The 25,171-nt window shown below is 38.8% G+C and overlaps 1 protein-coding gene across 1 annotated transcript in view; it reads right to left on the bottom strand.

Annotated features, from left to right (window-relative positions):
• Window positions 1–6,380: 6,380 nt before the first annotated feature.
• Window positions 6,381–25,171, bottom strand: part of Snca (synuclein alpha) — a 95,863-nt gene continuing 77,072 nt past the window's right edge. The window contains exons 4-5 of the mRNA XM_035448406.1: window positions 7,585–7,668; window positions 6,381–6,413 (exon numbers count right to left, since the gene is read on the bottom strand). Of these exons, the coding sequence (XP_035304297.1) occupies window positions 6,381–6,413; window positions 7,585–7,668 (117 nt within the window). The remainder of the gene's footprint in view (window positions 6,414–7,584; window positions 7,669–25,171) is intronic.

Below are 25,171 nucleotides of genomic sequence, written 5' to 3'. Positions count from 1 at the left end.
AAATAATTAGACACAGTTGGTGGAGCATCTTAGATGTGGAGCTGGAGGATCATGAGGTTTGCCAATATGCTGCAAAGAAAAATACTTTTCATCTTTGGACAGTATTTAGTAAGTGTGGACAGAACAGGCAATATGTGAAAGTAAACTTTTATAGGATATATTTAGTTTGTGAAATTATTAGTTATGATTTACCACAATATATACCTTTGAAAAGTGAGTAGTAGCATAGACACACTAATATATTAGCATGAACAATTAATGTGTTGATGAAGCACTTAACATAATGAATGCATTTAAGTACTTTATATGCAATATCTTTATTTTTTCATTTATTTTATTTTGCTTATATATGTATATATTTATATTTATATAAAAAGAGCAATAATGGCAATATGTTATAAATCAATAGCAGCAACAGCTTTTCCAGGTTCTGTAGTCCTTTGAACAAAATTGTAGAGACATCCAGCACAATCCATTTTAAAAAAACAAAAAACAAACAAACAAAAAAAACAAACAACAACAAAAAAGTAAAAAACAAAATCCCAGAAGACAGCACAGTTCTGTTACTCTTGTGGTACTTGGCACCATTTTTTTTTAATTAGTTTCTCAGACAGCATCTGGGAGGAAACCAATCTGAGCAACATCATTAAAAACAGCTCTGATAAAGCATGGTCACTACTGTGTATCATAAAGCAGGTCCACATATGTGTGAGTACATATCATTTTTGTCTTTTTGTGATTGGGTTACCTCGCTCAGAATGGTTTCTTTGAGTTCCATCCATTTTCCTGCAAATTTCAAGATTCCATTGATTTTTTTCTGCTGAGTAGTACTCCATTGTGTAAATGTACCACAATTTCTCTATCCATTCTTCGGTTGAGGGCCATCTAGGCTGCTTCCAGTTTCTGGCTACTACAAATAATGCTGCTATGAACATGGTTGAACATATGTCCTTGTTAATGTGCTTCTTTTGGGTATATGCCTAGGAGTGGAATTGCTGGATATTGTGGTAGACTCATTCCCATTTTCTTGAGGAGTCGCCATACTGATTTCCACAGTGGCTGTACAAGTTGGCACTCCCACCAGCAGTGGAGGAGTGTTCCTCTTTCTCCACATCCTCTCCAGCATAATAATATCATTGGTATTTTGATTTGACCAAACTCTTTTTATGAGGCTTCAATAACCTTGACACCTAAGCCACACAAAGACACAACTAAGAAAGAGAACTACAGACCAATATCCCTCATGAACATTGATGCAAAAATTCTCAATAAAATATTGGCAAATCGAATCCAAGAACACATCAGAGAAATCATCCATCATGATCTAGTAGGCTTCATCCCAGGGATGCAAGGATGGTTCAACATACAAAAATCTATCAATGTAATCCACCATATAAAAAGACTGAGGGAAAAAAAAAACACATGATCATCTCACTAGATGCCAAAAAACCTCTTGACAAAATCCAACACCCCTTCATGATAAAGGTCTTGGAGAAATCAGGGATAACAGGAACATACCTCAACATAATAAAAGCAATATACAGCAAGCCAACAGCCAACATCAAATTAAATGGAGAGAGGCTCAATGCAATTCCTCTAAAACCAGGAACAAGACAAGGCTGTCCACTGTCTCCATACCTCTTCAATATTGTCCTTGAAGTTCCAGCTAGAGCAATAAGACAACAAAAGGAGATCAAGGGGATACAAATCGGAAAGGTAGAAGTCACACCCTCACTATTTGCAGATGATATGATAGTCAACATAAGTGACCCGAAAAACTCTACCAGGGAACTCCTACAGCTGATAAACACCTTCAGCAAAGTAGCAGGATACAAAATTAACTCAAAAAAATCTGTAGCCCTACTATATACGGATGACATATTGGTGGAGAAAGAAATCAAACAAACATCACCCTTTACAATTGCCACAAACAACATAAAATACCTTAGGGTAACACTAACCAAAAAAGTAAAAGACCTGTACCGTAAGAATTTTGAGTCTATAAAGAAAGAAATAAAAGAACATACCAGAAAATGGAAAGATCTTCAATGCTCTTGAATAGACAGGATCAACATAGTAAAAATGGCAATTTTGCCAAAAGCAATCTACAGGTTCAATGCAATCCCCATCAAAATCCCAAGACAATTCTTCACTGACCTTAAAAGAACAATCCTCAACTTTATATGGAGAAACAAAAGACCCAGGATAGCCAAAACAATCCTGTATAATAGAGGAACTTCTGGGGGCATCACCATCCCTGACTTCAAGCTCTATTACAGAGCTATAGTCCTGAAAACAGCTTGGTATTGGTACAAAAATAGACAGGAAGATCAATGGAATAGAGTTGAAAACCCTGATATTAACCCACACACCTAGGAACACCTGATTTTTGACAAACATTCCAAATATATACACTGGGACAAAGAGAATATCTTCAACAAATGGTGCTGGCATAACTGGATGCAAACATGTAAAAGACTCCAGATAGGCCCAAGCCTTTTGCCCTGCATAAAACTTAAGTCAAAATGGATCAAAGACCTCAACATAAACCCAGCCACACTGAAACTATTAGAAGATAAAGTGGGAAATAGCCTTGAATTAATTGGTACAGAAGACAGCTTCCTGAAAATAACACCAGTAGCACAGACACTGAGATCAACAATTGATAAATGGGACCTGCTGAAACTGAGAAGCTTCTGTAAGGGAAAGGACACAGTCAGCAAGACAAAACGGCAGCCCACATACTGGGAAAAGATCTTCACCAACCCCATATCTGACAGAGGGCTGATCTCCAAAATTTACAAAGAACTCAACAAGCTAGTCTCCAAAACACCAAACAATCCAATTAAAAAATGGGGTACAGAACTAAATAGACAATTCTCAATGGAGGAATCTAAAATGGCTGAAAGACACATAAGAAAGTGTTCAAGATCCTTAGCCATCAGGAAAACGCAAATCAAAACAACTCTGAGATACCATCTTGCTCCTGTCAGAATGGCTAAAATCAAAAACACCAATGACAGTTTATGCTGGAGAGGATGTGGAGAAAGAGGATCACTTCTCCACTGCTGGTAGGAGTGCCAACTTGTACAGCCACTGTGGAAATCAGTATGGCGACTCCTCAAGAAACTGGGAATGAGTCTACCACAAGATCCAGCAATTCCACTCCTAGGCATATACCCAAAAGAAGCACATTCATACAACAAGGACATCTGTTCAATGGTGTTCATTGCAGCACTATTTGCAATAGCCAGAAACTGGAAGCAGCCTAGATGGCCCTCAACCGAAGAATGGATAGAGAAATTGTGGTACATTTACACAATGGAGTACTACTCAGCAGAAAAAAACAATGGAATATTGAAATTTGCCGGAAAATGGATGGAACTCAAAGAAACCATTCTGAGTGAGGTAACACAATGACAAAAAGACAAATATGATATATAGTCACTCATATGTGGATTTTAAACATAGAATAAGGGAATACCAGCCCAATCACACTGCCAGAGAAACTAGTAAACAAGGAAGACCCTAAAAGAGACAAACTTTGTCCCTTGGAGAAAGGGAAAGGGCCACGATCCCCTGAGCAAATTGAGAGCATGGTAAGAGGGCGGAGGGAGCTACATGAATGAGAAGGGAAGAAGAGGAAGGATGCAGAGGTCATGAGGGAGCAGAAAGGTTGAGTCAGGTATAGATTAGAGGAAAAGATATGCGATAGGTAGGATTTTAATTGGGGGGTGGTAGGAGAGGTGGGGAGGGAGAAGGGAACTGGGATTGTCATGTAATTCAATCGTGTTTGTAACTCAAATAAAAAAAAATTAAAAAAATAAAAGGGCTTTAAGATCAAAACAAAAAGAAAGAAATATACTCATGTCTTACATTGGAGTAGGGGGTTTTGAAAAAGATGCATTTGGAATTCTAAAGTTTACACTTGAATATAGTGTGGTCCCATTTATGTGCCCAAGCCTGCTATGGAAGCCTTTCTTTAAAGTCCTTGGTGGACTCATTACAGATCAAACAGATCTGATTTGGGATTTATACCCTCAAAGTTAAAGCTTTAGATGAGCCATCCTTAGCCTACACTAGGCAGGTGCAGAACTCCTGTCAAGGCTTGTGTGCACTGAGGAAACGTGTTAAGTGCTGAGTAAAAAATAAACTATTAAGAACAAAAACAATGAACTGCTTAAACATTAACAGCCAGAATCTGCTTAAGGAAGGGGAGCTTTACAGCATAATTTCTATTGATTGTAAGTCCTCAAGGCCAAGCACATTCTTCCTCCACTGCACACTGCTCTTAAGTCACTGCTGTAAATTTGATTTTCTTCTGAAATTTATTACCATTTATTTTTCTTTTAAAAAAGATCATACTTTTGGTAGATTTAAAATACGTTCTTTACATTTGAAACACCTTAACAATGAATCATTCATCAGCTTCAAATAAACAAGTTAGAGAGTTGTCATTTCTCTCCAATGTCAAAGCACACGTGCCACTCAACATTGTGTAGTCATATTTTCTCAGCTGTGGTGTCATGGTTTCTCCTTCCTCTTCGTTTCCTCTGACTGCCCTGGATGCATTGAAGGAGTCACCATCATGCATAAACTACAATATTTCTTATTTTAATTATAAAGAAGATTATTTTACATGTCAATCCCAGGTCCCTCTCCCTCCCCTCCTCCCCTGCTCCCCCAACTAACACCCTACCTATCCCATACCCTTTCTGCTCCTCAGGGAGGGTGAGGCCTTCCATAGGGGTCTTAAAAGTCTGTCACATCCTTTGGGATAGGGCCTAGGCCAACCCCTTGTATCTAGGCTCAGGGAGTATCCCTCCATGTGGGATGGGCTCCCAGAGTCCATTCCTGTGCTAGGGATAAGTACTGATCCACTACAAGGGGACCCCATAGATTTCTGAGGTGTCCTCACTGACACCTACATTCAGGGGGTCTCGATGAGTCCCATGCTGGTTTAGCAGTCTGGGGACCAAGAGCTCTCTCTTGTTCAGGTCAGCTGTTGCTGTGGCTTTCACCAGCCTGGTGTGGACCCCTATGCTCATCAGTCCTTCTTCTCTGCAACTGGGTTTCAGTTCAGTTCAAGGTTTAGCTGTGGGTGTCTTCTACTTCCACCAGCTGCTGGATGAAGGCTATACTATGGCATCAATCTCATTATCAGGAGAGGGTATTTAAGGCATAATATTCTCTACTGAGTTTACCGTCTGCAAATGGCTTTCACCATGACCCTGCTATTTTTCTCCCCAATAACTAGAAAGATCTGAGTAAGTTTTTAATCATAGGCAAGTTTTTTTTTTTCTACACTCACAGGCAATTAATTAATCCTCTTTAAGGAAAACATTTCCTGGAAAATATTCCCAAATCCATGTATTCACAAAACGATATTTCTTTTTGTTCCATTTTCCTTTTGTCTTCCCATACCTGCTAAGGTGTCATAAATGTCAGCCTGCCAACTGGGGACCCTGAGTTATTTTAGGTATATATGTAAGAAATTCTAAGTTCAGTAGTTTCTTTCAGAGGACCTCTGATATGCTAATATGTCTTACAAATATGTAAAAGGGAGGTAGTCAGTATCACTCACACTTTTTAGTCCAAAATGAACTGTTTCTCAGTGCAGCCGAACCCAGAGCAGCACTGTCTATCAGAGCTGGCTCTCGGCAGTTGTGTTGGCGAATTTCTCCTGCAGGTGTTTAGTCCATGTCTCACTCTTCTTTAGACAGTGTTAAAAACTTTGAATTCAGGTTCAGGTTCATTGTACCAGTTGTCGTTTCCAGCCTATGTTCCTGATAAGCATGATTTCATTCCCAAAGTAAAATGAAAAAGAGCAATTTTGCAATGAGATGATATTTTATTTTAATTTTCACCATTTATGTACAAACACAAGTTAATAAAACACATCACAAAACTGTAAAATTCATAATTAATATTTATAGCTGCATAGTTTCATGCACACGTATTTTAAAATATATATTAACAAATTTCACAATACATCATTCTTAGACAAAAAGAATCATTAAGGACACCTAACACTCTTATAAGATAGCAAATCACAACTTCTCAAGAACAGCAACAAAAGGTAGTGAAGATTTAGAAATAAGTGGTAGTCACTTAGGTGTTTTAAATTTCTTCTAACAATTTAGGTTTGAAGCCACAATATCCACAGCACACAGGACCCTGCTACCATGTATTCACTGTAGTGAGAGGGAAGCACCGGGATGCTGAGGGGCAGGTATGGACATCAATCACTGCTGATGGAAGACTTTGAAACACACTGTACAGCTTTGAGGAAAGGTCATGAATGGGCACATTGGAACTGAGCACTTGTACGCCGTGAACAGTGGCCGGCAGATCTCAGGACACTGGGAGCAAAGACACTCTTAGGCCTCAGGCTCATAGTCTTGGTATCCTTCCTAATTTGGGAAAGAGAGAGAGAGAGAGAGAGAGAGAGAGAGAGAGAGAGAGAGAGAGAGAGAGAGAGAGAATGACTGGTAAGTGAAAGTGACAGTTATCAAGTATCCATTTCCCAGTAGAGAGGATCCAGCCTTCCACTCAGTTAAAATAATCCTCAGACAATGTTTGAACTCCTCTGTCAAAAACATTTATTTGTTTGTTCATACTTGTCATCTATAAGTTAAGGGAGTTACTAAGTCAAGTTAGCTTATTAGGCCTAATTCCAGATGTGGATGAATTAGCCTCTGGATTTTTTTCCTTAGTTGTGCCCTGTGAGCTGTGAGCACCAAGATGAATTGCATGAAACCTCTTCCAGAGAGAGCTCAGATCTCTTGTTTTCAGAAGTGACAATGCTTAGAGATAAGGGGCACACCCTGTCCTTTCTATCTCCAGTTAGGATCTCCACCTTCTTTGCAGGTCTTTGCAGGTCTTTGTTTTTTTGGTTTTTTGCTTGTTTGTTTGTTTATTTTTTTCAGGCTGTCCTGGAACTTTCTTTGAAGACCAGGCTGGCCTCAAACTCACAGAGATCAGCCTGCCTCTGCCTCCCAAGTGCTGGGACTAAAGGCATGTGTCACCACCCCCCAGCAAATCTATTCTAAAGCCCACGTCTTCTAAAAAAAATGTGGGTAACTTTCAAAACAGTAATAATCCTAACTAACTGGATTAGGCAGCCTTCCTCAACAATAACTCCAATTACATCAAGATTCTGCTGTTAACCTATCTTCAAATACTTTTTTTTTTGTTTTGTCTTGTCTTGTTTAAATAAATATAAACTTAAATGACAAAGTTACTTTAGTACTCCACAGTTTGTCCACAAGCCTATTTATGTCTTCAATCTGTCATTTTTCTTTTTTCTAAGCATGACTAATAACTGTGCATTGTTGCTCAGGCACTTCCATGTGCCCTTGTTTCTGGTAGTCTCTTGTGATAGAATGTTCTTTTCTCATTTCGACCTACCATATCTCCCACCATATCTCCCTCTCCCACACAGATCAAAATTGTTTTCTTGGTTGAACTACCCAGACCTTAATATGGGGGAGATCTGATGTCATAGGGTTCTGGTGGAATTAGCATAATCTAAATTAAGCACCTCAACTATTTTTCTTTGTTTTCTCTACATAGGCTGTTTACCTCTGAAGGCATTTCATAAGCCTCACTGCCAGGATCCACAGGCATGTCTTCCAGAATTCCTTCTTGTGGGTACCCTTCTTCACCCTACAGTCAAAGAGAGGAGTGCAAAACAGAATCAGAAATCGTCTTAAATTTTGAAACAGAGTTTGAAAAAAATGTATCTGATAAATCTATGGGATATTGGAAGAAGTGTTGTCAGAACTGTAGTTTTTAGCGCTACTGATGGAATTCTAATGGTAGCATAACTCTGAAAAATCACTGTACAACCATGAGTTATCAATGTAAGAAGTACCAAGTTTTTACCCAGGTAACTAGGAAGTTTCCAAAGCTAAAGTCCATAAAATTCTCTCCATAACAGCAATGTGGTAGTTACACAATGGTTTATAATCTCTGGATGATGATGAATCAAATAATGGCAATATATTCAAAGTTATTATAAAAAGATGCAAATTTGCTAATAATGAAAACTTACCTATGGTGTAATGTTTAGAGGGGCATTAGTTATGGACAGAAACCATGTAGCATTTTAATGTAAAAGTAAAAAGCTCCAAAACAGTAAAACAAATATTGACAGACAATCATTATTTATTTTTTCCTAGATTTTTTAAGGTAAAGTATGTATGGTTTGTAATTCACTTAAAATTATTTTTATTTTTTTATGTGTATGGGTGTTTACCCTGTATGTATGTCTGTGCACTATGTGCAAGCCTGGTGCCCACAGAGGCAAGAAGAAAGCATCATATTCCCTGGAACTGTAGCTATAGACAGTTGTGATCCTCATGCAAGGACATGGGTCCTCTGAAAGAAGAAACTGTGCTCTTCACTACCCAGCCATATCTCTAGCCCCAATAATTCATTTTTAAATGCTGGCAAGGAAATAAGTTCTCTTCCTAAATATGAAGTTTGAAATTATGCATACCTGTTTTTTTTAAAAAAAAACCAAAGACAAGATTGTAACAGTTTTTCAGGTTATCCCTCCATGAATGCAGACACCCTACATTCAGCCTGACATGATGCAATTTATTTGTATTCTCCATCAAAAGCCTTTTGTTCCTTCCCATTTGTTCTAGCAAAGCAATTATTAAATGAGGATTTCAGCAAAAATTCAATGAGGAGAGATGCAGTTGGAGTCTAAATGGGCTCCTTTGAAGATACCAAAGGATGCTCAGCTTATGTGGACTGTATCCCTGTGTAAATGCTAACTGCCACTGCTTTTATCATCGACACGATGGGTCAATAGGCAGAGGAAATATTTGACAGTGAGGCAAGATCAGACTCTGAAGATCATGCTTTGGGCCGCTGGGCAGAACAGCTTATAGTTCATCCTATCTGCTTTATGTATCATCATCAGTCTCCATTTATAAACCCAGAGGGTCCAAAACACCTCACTTCAAAATGTGGAGTAAGATATTAATTTCACAGTATTTCATACTGCGATATAAGAATCCAAGTTTTTGTTGTGTGGTGGTTCAGCTCCAGGATTTCACATTACAGTTGTAGACAAACTAGGTTATCAATCTTAGGTGAACCTGAACACATTTCTCATGCCACTCAACTAGTTTTAGGAATAAAAGAAAGCAGACAAATCTTTTAATTGTATACAACCGGAAGAAGCAAGTGACACCATTGATCCCACCCACTGATGTTTAAATGCATCTTAGAGACAGTCAATATAAAGGAAATACAGTAAGCCACCAGCTTTAAGCATTTTAATGTAATCTCTGAGATTTACGTTATAAACTGGGTAGGACACATGGCAATCCAATCTTGGGGACTGCTGATTCTCAGAAAAAGAAGTGATGCTGCATAAGTAGGAGAAGGGTTTACCGATGGATGTGGATGCCTGTGTCTGTGTGGGAGAAACTGTTTTCACTTCCATGTTCAGCCAGGCAACACTGGATATTGCTTGTGGACCCCTTGTCATGTACTACAATCAACTAAAATCCATCATTCTTCATTTTAAATATAATATCAGACAAATTGTAAATGAACAATGATTGGTTATATTTTTAAAATACAGTATATGTGTTTCTGGGTATAACTTTTCTTTTCTTTTTTTTTTTCTTTTCATTTTTTGATACAGGGTTTCTCTGTGGCTTTGGAGGCTGTCCTGGAACTAGCTCTTGCAGACCAGGCTGGTCTCGAACTCACAGAGATCCTCCTGCTTCTGCCTCCCAAGTGCTGGGATTAAAGGCATGCGCCACCAACACCTGGCTGGGTATAACTTTTCTTGTGCTAAAGACTGATGAAGCAAAATATGCACTTCCATTGAATTAAATTCAAAGTATAAAGATTATACCCTGGATCTCATTTAGGTAACATCATATTTGACCAATTTTTGAGGAATTAGCTTAATCAAAGTTTTTTCATTTGAATACAGTCAACAATAGGCAAGCGTTTCAGAAATCTTAAATGAACATAATTTCCATAATAAAAGTGAAATCACAGACATGTGTCCATAAAATTTATATGAAAACCTGTTTCAAGGGAGCATTATGTCATTTATGGTTTAAATATATATCTCCAAAGCACAAAAAATAAAGTATTTGTTTAGATAAAAAGTAAGAATGTTGCTGGGCTGTGGTGGCGCATACCTTTAATCCTAGCATTCAAGAGGCAGATGCAGGCAAATCTCTGTGAGTTTGAGGCCAGCGTGGTCTACATAATGAGTTCAAGGACAGGCTCCAAAGCAATACAGAGAAATCCAACCTCAAAAAAGAGAGGGGGAAGGAGGGAGGGAGGGAGGAAAGGAGGGAGGGAGGGAGGAAGGGAGGGAGGGAGGGAGAGCGCTGGCAGGAATGAAAAACTTGTTAGAAAATACTTGGAAGGCCTTTGTTCAATGTGAAATGTGCTTGGGACTGGGAGATGGCTCAATCAATAAATTAGCCCTTTCTAAGCTTGAGCATCCTTGTGCTTATAATCTCTAGGTAGCATATATAGGGAGGTGAGTATCGGGCATAAAGTGAGGGTGTAAGAAGTTAGTCCCTGGAGCTTGCTGACCAGCCAACCTATTCTACTCAGTGAGTTCCAAGCCTGCAAATGACTATCTCCTGGCACCCGAGGAACAATAACCATGGGTGGTCTTTTAACTTATACATGCCTGTGACCAGGCATACAAACACTCATATTCACATACATGCACCCCATATTCCACAAACACAGACCATAGAGTTCAGTGGGTGAGGTTTTTTCCTTGACCCTGAGGTCTACTATTAAATTAACAAAACACAACTATAGCCTGATTTTAAGAAAAACAACAAAATGACTAGCCACAAAGTTGACTGAAGATATGTGGGTTCCGGGTTCATCTGAAAGGCTAATTTACTACAATTGTGACTAATCTGCCCCCACTCATTACATCTAACAAGATTTTCTCAATGAACAGCAAATTGCTATGTCATCAACTACATGTATCATGTGGAAATAGTGAAGTTCGGAAGCACTGGTAAGACATGCAGTAAGCACACTATTCCTAGGGCACACCTGTAAAGAGCCTTTTGAGATTATGGATGCAAATTTATTGAGTTAAGTGACATTAGTGGAGAATCTAGTCCTACACAGAAACGATGTTCTCATTGAGCACAGGCATGTTCTATAATGGAAGGTTGATAGCTCGTTCCTTTTTTGTCTTCTTCCCTTCTGGGGCAGTGGATTAGCCTCAGCAGTCCTCTCAGATAAATATAATGGAATAGAGAAAAGATGAACACCCACTTATTTCATTGTTTAAAAGATTTGGGAGAAGAGAAAAAAGCAAGATAATATATTAAATCCACTTGAGGCATCTTTGCAAATGCTTTTTATCAATTATTGAACCGGTTTTATAAAACACTTGGCACACTAAATAGGTATCTGTGTAAAAGCATTTTAAGTAGGGTTTTCAGGAGGTAACATGCTATCTTAATCTGAATTCTCTTTGGTAAGCCCTATAGTGCATGCCATATTGAATGCACAACCATGTCATTAGCTGAGTCATCTAATGAGACTGCACAGCATGGCAACAACTGCCAGCTTTTATTCCGTTACTTGGATATGATCTGGTTGAAAATACTAACACACAATGGAATCCAGAGAATAAAATGCGGGGATTTTTGTGTATGTTTTAGGATTGTTGAGGGAAATATTATTCTATATGTTTAAATATATACACTTGATATTTTTACTATTATTTTAAATGTGTATGGATTGAACTCATAAAGATAAACTCTCTGGTTAGAGAGTGAATAGGACATCATCAGAGTTCAAGTGGGCTGAGTTTAGGAAGGTTTACTGCACACTGCGCTCACAATCAGCTGCCCACATCCTCTTTGCAAGTGCATGGATCTTTGAAAGCAGAACCTAAAATCAACTGAATGAAACAGGTCGACTTTGCCCCAAGTATGAGACAAGATTTTTATTTTAGGTAACCATGGGGAATGCTGAAGGTCTTAGAGGAAAAAGTAGGAAACTTTAAGACTATAATGAGCCAAGGCGCAGGTGTTTGCTTTAAAAAAAATAATAATGTACATTTTATCTTACTATCTGACTGGTAGGAAACACTTCAGGCAAAACAAGATGCTTGTATGCAAAAGATGGACCGGATTTATGGAGTTTAGAAGCAGATAGCAGAAGCTTAGAAATCAGTAAATATAAAATCAACAAATCTCAGAGAGCAAAGGAAGGCTGTGTCTTCCTTACCTAAGTGATTATAAGGTAATTGGAGCAGAGAACAAGTGAAGTCTAACAGGCCTAGAAGGAAGTTCTAGAAGGAAAAGCTCCTCACTGGACCCACACACTGCTTAGGTTGATTGTGCTATACAGTGTCTCCATGGGACCAGAGGCACTAAGGAGCCAATGCCTCACAGATCATAACAATCAACTTCAAAAGGACTTGAGATATCTGTCACAATTAAATATTGTCACACAGTAGTAGTAACAAATCCCCCTTACAGTTTTTTTAAATTTTTTTTTTATTTTAACTTACACTTTTTTTTTTCTGGAACCTTATAACCATGTCTGAACAGATTAGTGGTAAATGGAAACTTATTTTTTTTACCAGGTTATAAAGAAAGCTGATGGACAAGGGGACTCCTTAGGAGGTAACTAAAACCCAGCATGATGGTTCATGCTTGTAATTACTGCACTTGAAGAATTGAAGCAGGATTTCCAAGGATTTGAGCCCAGTCTGGGCTACATAGTAAGCTCCATTCAATATGAAGTGAAACTTGCTCACAAAAATAGGTAAATTAATATATTAGATTAAATAAAGAATGTAATTGAAAAGAATTATTGCTAAAATGTTTTCTTGTCCATCTTACTTACAAATGAGCAACAGTAAAACACAGACCTTTCATGGTTCTTCATCAGGGACTAGATATATTCCAAAGACTTTAGAAACTTTACCTGAACTCAAAGCAGTTCTTAGAAATGGCTGTCCTTTGATCCCCATTTATCTACCACTGAACAGATTGCACCTGGCTCCAAAGCCCACCCTCTTGGTATGTTGTATTTTTATGAAACTTCTTGTAAATAAAATCTTCATAATAAAACATTTAACCAGACTCCATGAACAACACATAATTAATTTCTGAAAATGTAAAACATCTTATTAAATACCTGAACTATCTCTGGTATTAATTAAAGCTTGTTGCTATTTGCAGCAGGAAAAATAATAGCAAAGTGCTACGGGAATTGAGTGTGCAATGCTTTGCCAAGGACAAAACAGACAGATTTTTTTTTTTTAATCTAGGAGACAATTGACAAGTTGCTTGTAAGGAAGAGCCCTACTTAGACAATATTTTATGAATGTGTAGTAAGCTATTTTATCAGAGGTCCTGACACTACAAACTTCCAGAATAGTTTGAATTATCACCACTTGAGTTGCTTCCTTCTCCCATGCAGACAAGGAACAAAGCTTTGCTGAGCACTGAAGATGGTAATCCTTCTTAAGCCCCTGCATTATGCCCACTTTGATTATTACAATAGGCATAATGATCCATTAAGTAAGTCCATTGGGCAGATGCCACATTTAGTCATCACGTTTATTTTGCTTATTTATTCACACAGGATCTGAAGAGAAAGACAAGATTAGCTCCTCATCACAATTGATGGGCTCAATATTGTCTTTCCTTTCTTTATAATAAAACACTAAGTATTTATTTGTAGTCTTTTAATTACTTTTAAAGCATCCATTATTTCGGGATTACTTACATTATTAAACTCTCAATAAGTCAATCCACTGCTCTGCTCAACATTCTCAATGGGTCTTTCTTTAGTTTGGTTCCTTTAGTTCTCCTTTTGTTTAATACTCAACAGGAACTCTCAATTTCCCACAGACACACGAGTGTCTCCGTGAAGACAATGTAAGCATCTCTATGATTGTGAGTAGGGGCTGCAGGCACTCTTGTGTGGTGAGAATTCATATGTATATGACATAAAAGCCTGTCTAGGGAAAACTGCCAGCTCAATTACCTTGTGGGACAAATAAAACCTTCCCTACAAAACCACTACAAGTACTGTGCATCAGAGTCCTCTCCTAGAAACTGTGTACACACAATGGGTTTTTTGGAAAACTCTGGAGAAAAGTACTCCTGAGCAAAGTACTTGGTAACCAACTAATCAAGTGACAAACAGTACCTGTGACATCATAGATATTAAATATGTTGACATAAAGTAGCCAATAATGACCAGTACATGGTTACATAATATATTTACTGAGAATTTACTGTGTGCTGGGATAGCATTTAATTTTGCTATGTATTTCAATAAAGGCCTATTGTTTTATTAATGAGTACTCATTATTTTTATATTGTCAAGTTATGGCTAATATTTTTTCTTAGAATAGACTGAAGTGTATAAACCTTGTATTTTAATTTTTAGTTTTAGCCCTGTCTGTTTTTATCACTTAGTTACATTTGAGTCTTTAAGGAACCTCAGTGTTTGTCTTTTTTGAACTGGCACACAAGTTCTTCCCTATCCCCACCTCTTAGCTGCCCAGGAATGCAGGTACAGACTACAACAACAGATGCCAAAGTACTAGACATGGGTAAGAAGCACCCAACAATAGACTAATGAAGTATCAGCTGATATTACAGAGCTCTCAGCATCCTTCACTTCAGGCTTACTCACAGCAGCAGGAGCAGGGCTTACGGGGGGGCCACATGGAAGGTGGCACACATCCCCAGCATCAGTTCTGGAGGATGAATAAACTTCTAGTAATTCATGTGATGCTACTAAGAAAACATCTCTTAATCTTTCAGTCACTGGTTCTTTTAAGGAAATCAGGATAAGAACTCTGACCCATTCTTTGTAGTCCCTGGGTTCAAACTCACAGATGGACTAGTGTGCTGTCTGTGAAACTTTCACAACTAAGACATGAGCTCAGTTGTGGTTTTAGAGCTGACAAATAAATATCACATGATATTAGCAGCTATGGTAGTGGCTAGCTGCACAGTGGCTGGCTTCCAAAAATATGGCCTCTCTTGTGATTAAGAGGTTATATGATTTCTGTAAATATAGACTTAATGCTATTTTATTTGAAGACCTGACCAAATCACAAGGACTTTGTGATATTTTTATGTACCACTAAGGACTTTAAAATTTTCATAAAATTAAAATAGAAAATGTTACATCTTTACAGTCTAATTCAGTGATGGTATCTATGTTCCATACCAGCAAAACCACAATGTTTCTGCTAATATCAGCATCTCAGGCTCTTCAAAAGAAAGGGGAATTAATAATATAAACATTCTCATATACCGTGAATGATGCCAATAATTGCAGAGTGTATACTGACATATAGCATATGGTTTCACCTCAAACAATTTTAAATAAAGAAAATAATGGTATGTAAAGGCTAATAAAGCAGACAGCTGTAAACATGACCTAGGGCACTGAGAAGTAAAAATAAGATGTTCAAAATGAGGAGAGATTACTCCTGGAAACACCAGCATTGCATCTGAATATTTGGGGAATGCCTGGAAAACCAGAGATGGGATATATCATGGACAAAACATGGCAGCAGGAAAATGATTCTGTCCATGTGGATAGTGGAATTGGAGACAGATGAGCACCCTTAAAATTTGCCAAGGGGGTTTGCACACTTAATAACCACTGTGCTTTGAGTGGAGAATATAAGAGTAAAATTTGTTGCAGTAAAAGCACCTTGCCAGTGACCTGCAGCATGGTTGCAGAATATGAGGATCATGTGAGCTAGCAGCAAAACCCTCAGGAGAGACATTGGGAAGCTTGGATATTGAGAGTGAAAATGGAGTAGCTGTGATCTTGTCAAAGTTAGCAATGTGAAAATGGAGTAGCTGTGATCTTGTCAAAGTTAGCAATGACAGCCTAAAAGCTGTCCATGGTTTGAATTTCTTTTCCTACTTGCAAGTTAACACATTTTTCAATGTCAATATTATAGATATTGGAAAAAAAAATACAAAGTAGTTCTGAGCCTGGAAACAAGTTGCCTCACTGCTTTTGAGGATGGCAGTAGCCAGAGCATGGTCCTTCTTCCAAAGCCACAGGGAATTTCCCAGTTCCCACAGGAAAGGGAAAGCAACACTCTCAGTAGCTGGTATTAGGATAGAGAACTCCAGAGCTCCAAGATAGTGGCATGATGATGTTGTAATAGGGAGTGACCACAGCGCAGTTTTTGACTAAGGCCTGCCTTTTGCCTCAGACCTGCCTTTTGCCTCAGAAGGAGAAAGTCCTCCCACTTTCAAAGGCTGATCATTTTCCTAATATCCTCATGAAGGCAGACCTGTAGTTGGTTAGTTTTTACTCTTAGCTCTTTTACATTTTTTCCTCTTTGCCCTTTGGGGGGCCTGCCACCCAACCCCTAACCCCCAAATAAATACACTCAGAGGCTTATTCTTTCTTATGAAAGCTCAGCTTTTGCTTGGCTTGTTTCTAGCCAGCTTTTCTTTCTCAGATTTTTTTTTTAATTTAAATTAGAAATAAGCTTCTTTTACATGTCAATCCCAGCTACCTCTCCCTCCCCTCCCACTCCTCATCAATTCCCTATCCCATCCCCTGTCTGCTCCCCAGGTAGGGTGAGGCTTTCCATGGGGGATTTTTTTTCAAAGTTTGTCATATCATTTGGATCAGAGCCTAGGCCCTCCCTCGTGTGTGTCTAGGCTGAGAGAGTAATCCTCTATGTGGAATGGGCTCCCAAAGTCCATTTGTATACTAGGGACAAATACTGATCCAGTGCCAGAGGTCCCATAGATTCCCCAGACCTCCTAACTGACACCCATGTTCAGGGGGTCTGGAACAGTCCTATGCTTGTTTCCCAGCTATCAGCCTGGGGTCCATGAGTTGCCTCTTGTTCATGTTATCTGTTTCTGTGGGTTTCTCCAGCCTTCTAGCCAGCTTTTCTTAAATTACCCTGTCCATCTTTGCCTATGGGCTTTCACTTTTCTCTATTTCTATACAGTTTTCTTTACTTCTTACTCTGTGGTGTGCTATTTAGCTGGATGGCTGGCCCCTTCTTTTCTGGCTCCTTGATTTCCTTCATGAGATTTCTCCTCCTATTTAATCTCTCTGCCTGCCATCCCCACCTACCCCTTGTCCTACCTTGCTATTGACCTTTCAGCTCTTTATTAGCTCTTTATCAGCCAGGTGTTCTCAACAGGCAAAGTATCACAGCTGTACAGAGTTAAACAAATGCAACATAAAAGAATGCAACACATCTTTGCAGCATTAAAAGCAATGTTCCACAGCATAAATAAATGGAGCAGGTCTTTAGCTAATGTTCTACAATGCAGACCCAAGAAAAAGCAGCCTGTACTTTGTTCAAAACATGCAGAAATGCAAGATCCTGTGGGTTCCAAGACTGTGTAACTGTGGATAAGTAAGAGGGAAAAAGGGAAAACTAGTTGGTTTTTTAATTTTTTTTAATTTTCAGGATCATAATTTAATTATATTTCTCCCTTCCCTTCCTATACACCCTACCCTGTCCTATACACCCTACCCTGCTCTCCTTCAAATTTATTGTCTCATTTTTATCATTATTGTATATAGATGCATATTGCTAACATAGTTTTGTTGAGTTCATATAATGTTTCTTAAATGTATGTGTTAATGCTGACTAATTTGTATTTGAGTCTGACTGATCAGAAACACAGGGATTACTATTAGCAACAGAGAAAAAAAGACACAGTATATTTCATTACACAAAACTCCTATCTGGGATATATTGTCTGAAATCTCTTATGAATAAGACATTAGAAGCATCAAATATATTTTAAAGACAAATAAGAGAAAGAGGACCCTGTTCTTGGGGCACTGAGACAGTTAGACATTTAAAAATACCATTAAATGCCAAAATATTAATAATAAATCTTTATCATAAGCATCACTTTAATTTTTTAAAAATAAGCTAAAGGTGGCTGGGGCAATGTGGCTCCCTAACTGACAGCTGCTATAATTTCTGTGGTACCTTGTCAGTTTGAGTGAGGGATTATTAGTCAACTGCCCTTTGTCATCAAAGTAGCTGATATACTAACAAAAGAAAAGAGAACATCCTTGGCAGCAGCGAAGAGAGGCGTGACTGAAAAGCTCCAGAGAGCAGCTGAGTAGAACGGATGGGGAGCAAAGGTTGTGAAGACCATGTGAACTGTCAGGAGTTAGAGCCAAGAAGATGCAGACCTTCTGAAAGGTCCCGGGAGCTCTCAGGCTTTAGGAAAACTTAGAATTAAGAGTTGTATCCAAAAGCTATCAACAGCAAAGGATCCTAACATTCTAGGCCCTGGAGCTAGAATGCATTGCTTTAGAAATGAGGATGCTAGCAACAAAGCCCTGTTTCAGAGGATGTAACACTAGCCATGGTAACCATATGCCCCATCCTTCATCCTTGGTGTCCTACTCAAATGCTGTTAACACTGGCAGGAGCTACCTGCTGGGAGCATTCACTGAACCTGGAAGTTGAGGATTACAATAGTTAATTGCTGGGGCCACATATGGTTAAAGGCCAGAGAATAAGCCTGCAGCTAAGCCTACAGGCATGAAACTGGCTAATGTCTAAGCAATGGTCCTATATTCCGAATGGTTAAAGTTGGGAGTCTGTCATCCCCAAACCCCAGGACTCAACATTCAATGCCTGAATTCACAGTACCAGGGGAGCTTCTTTTCATCTATCCAGGATTTGTCTCTTAATAAGAGATGGACCTAAGCAGCTGATGGGTGACATTGCTGTGATTAGGGAAGTCATCATATTTCACGAATGTGTGGAGAAAAGTGAGGCAAGGGAAGAAAGGGAATACATCACGCAAAAAAACCTTCTCAGGAGTCAAAGGAGAAAAATATGAAAAACAATAAGCTAAGATGAAAGATGGAAACCAGAAAATAACAGTGTTCTAGGAGCAGAATGGAAAAATACAGGTGCTGTGGATGGCATTGCTATGGGTGCCAAGCACTAATCAAGGGAAATGAGGATAGAAGCCACACAACCTCACAAATACTTCCTGTCCCGCATTCTCACTCAGCAAGAATGCACACTGGTGTGTTAAGGTTTCCTAGGAATCAATAACAGTCCAGAAAGAAGAAGAAAGGAGAAAGAGGAAGAGGAAGAAGAGGGAGGAGGAGGAAGAAGAAGAGAGAGAGGGACAGGAGGAGGAGAGAAGTCAGATGACAAGGAAATAAGAAAGACATTTGGAGTCCTCTGTTGGAAGAAATTATGAACAGAAAGAGGTGATCAATTTGCACAGCAACAACAGAACTGACAGTATGACTGGGTATTGCACTTGTTCTCTATTTCTCTATTGTATTTTCTTTCAAAAGTAGCCTTGAGGTTTGTTAAGCACCCAGTAGGAAGGAAGGATTAAGGTGTTGGGCAGAGAGAAAGGTTGGTTGATAGTTTAAGATCTTAGGTCACAGGTGTACTTCTCCACACTTTAACCATGAGTAGCCCTGGGACTTGGAAATATCATCTTGGAGAAGTAAATGCACCTTGAAAGGCAGATAGGTTGCAGGTGGAGTCCAAAGAAATAAAAGGAATCTCTGACACACCCTTTCTGTTTTCTCACTGAAACTGGTAAGATCGTGAACAGGAAACCAGGAGGGGAAAGGAGGGGCATGCATTAACCACATAATCATGCAAAACAGCCGTTCAGTTTATCTCATTCAGGAAAGTAAAACACGAGGGTGCATCTCTTCCTGCAGTCACAAGGATGGCATTCAAGCTCACTCTGCAGCCATGTAAATGTTAGACCAAGGCATGTGTTTTAAATGCTGAGATGTGCTTGTAATTGAAAAAGGTCTATAATAGAGCCCCAGAAAACAATTAGAAAGAAATTAACTAACTGCTGAGAAGCTGTGTATAATAAGAGGGACCTTGCATTGTCGGGGAAGAAGTAGTCCATAAAAAGTAGAAACTGGGCATCGCCACTTAGGATTTAGTCAATCAGTCCAATATCCTAATCCTAAATCTTCTCTAACAGGATGTAGCATAATTTTTATTATTTATTTAAGTTTCATTTTACATTCCAACCTCAGTTCTCCCTCCCATCCCTCCTCCTACCCCCCTCACCTTTTCCCCAATCCATCCACTCCTCCTCACAGGTAAGAGCTCCCATGAGTCAACAAGTCTGGCACATTAAGTTGGGACAGGACCAAGCCCCTCTCCCATGCATTAAGACCGAGCATGGCAATGGGTCTAACAAGCTAGCTCATGCCCAGGGCCCCTTTGATAGTCCAAGTTTCACAACTGTCTCCCACATATGGAGGGCCTAGTTTGGTCCCATGGAATCTCCACAGTCTAGAGTTCATGAGTTTCCATGAGCTTGGTTCAGCTGTCTCTATAGATTTTGTCATCATGATCTTGACCTCCCTTGCTCATATATTCCCTCCTCCCTCTCTTCTTCTGGATTCCCAGAGCTCAGCCTATAGCTTTGTACTGCCAATAACAAAACCCCAGAGACAGATATTGGGGTTCAAGCTGATGATCATAGAAACAAAGCACCCAGACAGTTGCTCTCACTTCTACCAATGCTAAGATTGAAGGGGCAATCCACTGAACCTCCGTTTGCTGTGAAAAGCATAGCAATGTAAGTCATGTTTCTATAAAGAGTCAGCTTGATATAATGGGATGCTACTGATTAATAAATGAGGTCACTTTCATTGCATGAATAAAGTGTAATTTGACAAAGTACCTAATATGCTGCATATCATCAGCACACCTGTAAAATGGGGGCAGAAGAACAGCCATTTGTAAAAAGTACTTAAAATGAACCTGCTCAGGATTGCTCCCAAATCTCTCACTATTAGTTCATCTGATTTGCATGTTAAGTGCTGTTCTTGCCTGAGACCCTCTCATTAAATGTCTCCTACCTCTGGAAGAAAGGATGACTAACCTTGCTTAGAGAATACACACTACTGCAGAGCAGAAGGCATCTGCAAAAAAAGGCTACCAAAACCAGAAATGCAACCGAGGACATGAAGAGTATTGATAACACAGCAGATAAACACTGTCCGACTTCTAATCTACTGCAGATCTGTCACAAAAAAAGGAACATAAGGTGCTTTGAAAACACAGCATGGCCTATGGTTACAGTTAACACCGTGACTCCTCAATACAAAGCCAAATGTTCCTTCTTGCTTGAAGGACACAGAGGACACCTAGAATCAAGTAAGCTCAGTCTCTAAGGTGATTTTATATACTCATCTTGAGGCACATGGAGAAGATAACGTTTATTAGTTTTAGGAAGCAATGCCATAATTCAAGTCAGTCAGGGTCACTGAGAAAAGGGTTTTAAAGGCTTAGAAATAAAACCAAATACTTTTATGTGGTTTCAGAGTGACTGAATGTATAAAGTTCAGAGTCACCTGCAGGCCACAGATTCCATTCATTTTAAACTGCAAAGTTGGAAAACTGAAATGTATTTGGGCTACCAATTATGAATTTAAGTAAAAAGAAATTTAGTTAATGGGTATTTGACAACAGTAGCTCAGCAAGATTTTTCCAAGACTGTCCATCACTGGAGTACAAAAATATATGTCCTAAGGATTGCAACACATTGCCATCTGATTTCAATCTTTGCAAACAGTTGTCAGATTGCTGTTCTGGATACCGTATTTTTCTTCCCCACATTATTCATTTCAACATGAGTGCTTCGCAACTTTATTCTTTGTTAATCTTCTAATTTCCTGCATTTTAAAAGCCATTATATTTTGTATTGGAATCCCCCCACAGAGACTTTAGTTGTGTTTGAGTTTCTAACACACAGCTGACTTTTTGAAGTACAAACACCAACACAAATGAAAAGATTTTAACAATAGAAGGCCTAATCAACATGGAAGGTCAAGTTTCTCAGGATGTCTTATGTCTTGAAAACCTCCCTCCTGTAATTATCTGAAGCTTTGGTTGGATAATTACTGAGGGATTCTGCAGTTGTCCCTTCTCTCTACATAGGTCACCACATTAATTAAGATAGCTTCACTGGGGACAGGTTGCCACTCTGCATTTTAAAGTATTTTATTTTTAGTCTTTTATTTCCAACAGAGGTGGAGAAAGCATTAAGAAAAAAAGGCTGCTTCTCAACTAAGTTTTTCACACAGAGATTTAAATGGAAGAGATGGGGAAGAAAGAATCTTCTAGAATGAGCCTTCACAAGTGTACCTTTATCCATTTTTTAAAAAAGAGGTCAGTTTGGAATTCACACATCTTTCATGACTTCTAATACAGCTTTCTGGCTGATTCGTTTGAATTAGCACAGACATGTGATCCAGGTGCTGGCTGTGATCAAGAGGCTAAAGTTGTCTTCACACTACATCACCACTATCAGGTGCAAAAATGCAACAGTAAGCTGCAAATTGAACTGAATGACAGGAGACTGGTTCACATCTACCAAAAGGGTTTCTTGGGCTGATTACATGATGGGGAAAGACAATCAAAGCATGTTTCCCACATATTTATTCCAAGGCTGCCAGTGTTACAGTAATACCATAAGTAAAACAATCCATGTGAGTGATAAATTTGATCTCGCTTTCAGCACCAGTTGTCCTAACTACCTCATGCTAAGTCTGGCAGACTTGCTCCTAAAATAGAAGGTGTGTGAGAGGAATAACCTAATGGTGTTCCCTATTCTTAGATCCTGCAGGTGGTAACCAATAGCCAGCCTTTGTGATCTGCTATTATCTCCTCCTTATATGCCTCTACAAGTACCCTCCCACATACACCGCTATGATGGAGAGTTCTGGTACAGGTCAAATGCCTTTATTCCTATAGGGTGTGAGTATCTAAAACCAAGGGAATCAAATCTTCCCATCTGTACCTTCTATAATTCTTTCCTCAATGCCTAGCAAAAGCTGAACATTGAAAACGAAAAGTACAAGTACACAAGACAATTTAACTCTTTTCAAACAGCAAACTCTCTATGTTTTGTGGCTGATATTTAGGCTCAGATAAAAAAGGAACTTTTGTCCATAGGAGATAGGAATTTTTTATATCACAGGCCAAAAATGTACATTTTTGATGTTGAGTTTTAGTTACCCTTTTTCTTATGTATTTTGAGACTATAATTACATCATTTCACTTCCCTATCCTCCTTCCAAACTCTCTCATTGTTCCTTCTTGCTCTCTTTCAAACTTATGACCTTTTTTCACTAATTGTAGTTATAAGCATATAATTAATATGCATATTTCTTTTTTATCATTTTTTTATTTGAATTAGAAATTATATAACTTTCTCAGTCTGTATAGCATTACTGATTTGTATGTTTTTAGGGCTAACTGTCTGGTATTGGATAGCCAACTGGTGTGCTCTTCTCTTGAGAAGACTACTTCTTACACTATGAGAATTCCTTAGTTGCCCATAGTTCTTTGTGAAGGGTTGAGATCTCATCGGCTTCTTTCCTTCCACTGTAGCATATTTGTTGCCCTTGTAGAACTCATGCATAGGCAGCCATGTTGGTGAGATTTCACATTGTTGTAGCTTCTGACATTACTAGGAGACACAGTATTACAAAATTACTGAAAGATGATTTATATGGACAAAGTTTAAGTCACTAGCTTCTTGACAATAAAAGAAGCTATAAGGCAGAGTACTTATGTTGACATACTTTTGAAGTTTTGTTCCTTGTCAGAGACGTACGAGGAACTTTACCTCAGTCTTAGGCATGTTCTAGGATCAGGCATACACCACAGATGGTTAACCCAGAGCTCTCAGTTACAGTGGATGCCACTGTGGCTGTGTTCCAAGTTCCCAGGCCTCAGGACTTCTCAGAGCACTCTATGTGACTTCATGTTTAGAAGGTGAACATGTCAGCACTGCTGAAACCACTTACCAGCCTTTACCTTGTGGTCTGAAATTCCAAGAAAATCCTTGTATTTTCAAAATAATTGCAAGGGTCATTGAATTCATGCACAGTATGCATGATGCACTTTCAAGTACTACAGTAAAAATACAACAGGTAGCTGGGAACTTTACAATTGATTCGTACACAAATACAAAAAGTACTTGTTTATGTATCAATTTTTTTTTTCATTTGACATCTGAAGTTACATTTGAAGTTCTCTCTGGATTTGGCTTTTAATTTTGCCAAGTTCCTCAGAAACCTTCTTAAAAACTTCAATTAATTATTTAGGAAAAGAAAACAGACTAAACACAAGGATTCACTAAATACTGGCACTCTCATGTTGCTTCTGTAGAGAGTAATGCCTCTTCCACAATGTTCAACAACAGGCAACTCTGTCCATGTTAGATAGAGTTAGAATGGATATATGAAATCTGAACATTTAGACCAAATTTGTGATGGGCATGCTTTCTGAGAGGTAATTCTTTATTTTTGTCAAGTTTTCTTAGTGTACATTTTCATGACAAAATAGAGATTATAACTAAAGAACTGCAGCCTGTCCTCTTATTTTCCTTTTTCTGTTTTGTCTATTTCTGTGTACATGCATGCATCTGCATGCGGTAGAAGGCCATAGAACTGTCTTGAGTATCATTCCTCAGCATCTATCCAATCTTTTTCTTGACTGGGTGGGTGGGAGTAGGGGGCTTTCTTTGGCCCAGGACTCTCTGATTAGGCTAGTCTGGCTGGCCGTGCTCCCCCATTGTCACCACACTGGGGCTCAAGCTCAAGTCCTTGTGTTGTGAGTGGAAAGAACTTTACTGTCTTAGGTATTTCCCCAGCCTGATATGTGTCCTTTAAGTGTGACTTTTGTAATGCCTGGGTTTGACTTTGTGAGTAACTGCTTGACTAGTGTCCCAACACCTCACAGTTATATAAATAACTGGTAGCATTCTGCTGTGGAAAGCACAGTTTCATCCCTTCATAATGGTAATGTTAGCCAGCTTTGTCCTTTTGTCAGCCTCACACCCTGGTAATGGTGATGCTAACCAGTCTCTGCCCACTGGTCAATTGATTTCAGATCCTATGACCCACTGTTTTGATCTTCCTACCAAGCCATTAAATAGTGGGCATTCTCTTTGACATGTGTTGGTTTTGCTCTGTCCTGGAATAATATTTTATAGTTTCTATAAAAGTGATGTATCAACTCCAGTGAGAGCAACTGCTGAACAAAGCTGAAGTATGGTGAAATCATTTTCTTCTTTTAGTTTTAATAATCTGTACAATTTAAAGTGTTTTAAACCTCAGAAAATGCCTTCTT

Source organism: Cricetulus griseus, chromosome 8 (genome assembly GCF_003668045.3).
Source record: "Cricetulus griseus strain 17A/GY chromosome 8, alternate assembly CriGri-PICRH-1.0, whole genome shotgun sequence".
Classification (NCBI taxonomy): Eukaryota; Metazoa; Chordata; class Mammalia; order Rodentia; family Cricetidae; genus Cricetulus; species Cricetulus griseus.
Note: the sequence above shows the minus strand (reverse complement) of the source record. Positions and strands in the feature narration are given on the sequence as shown.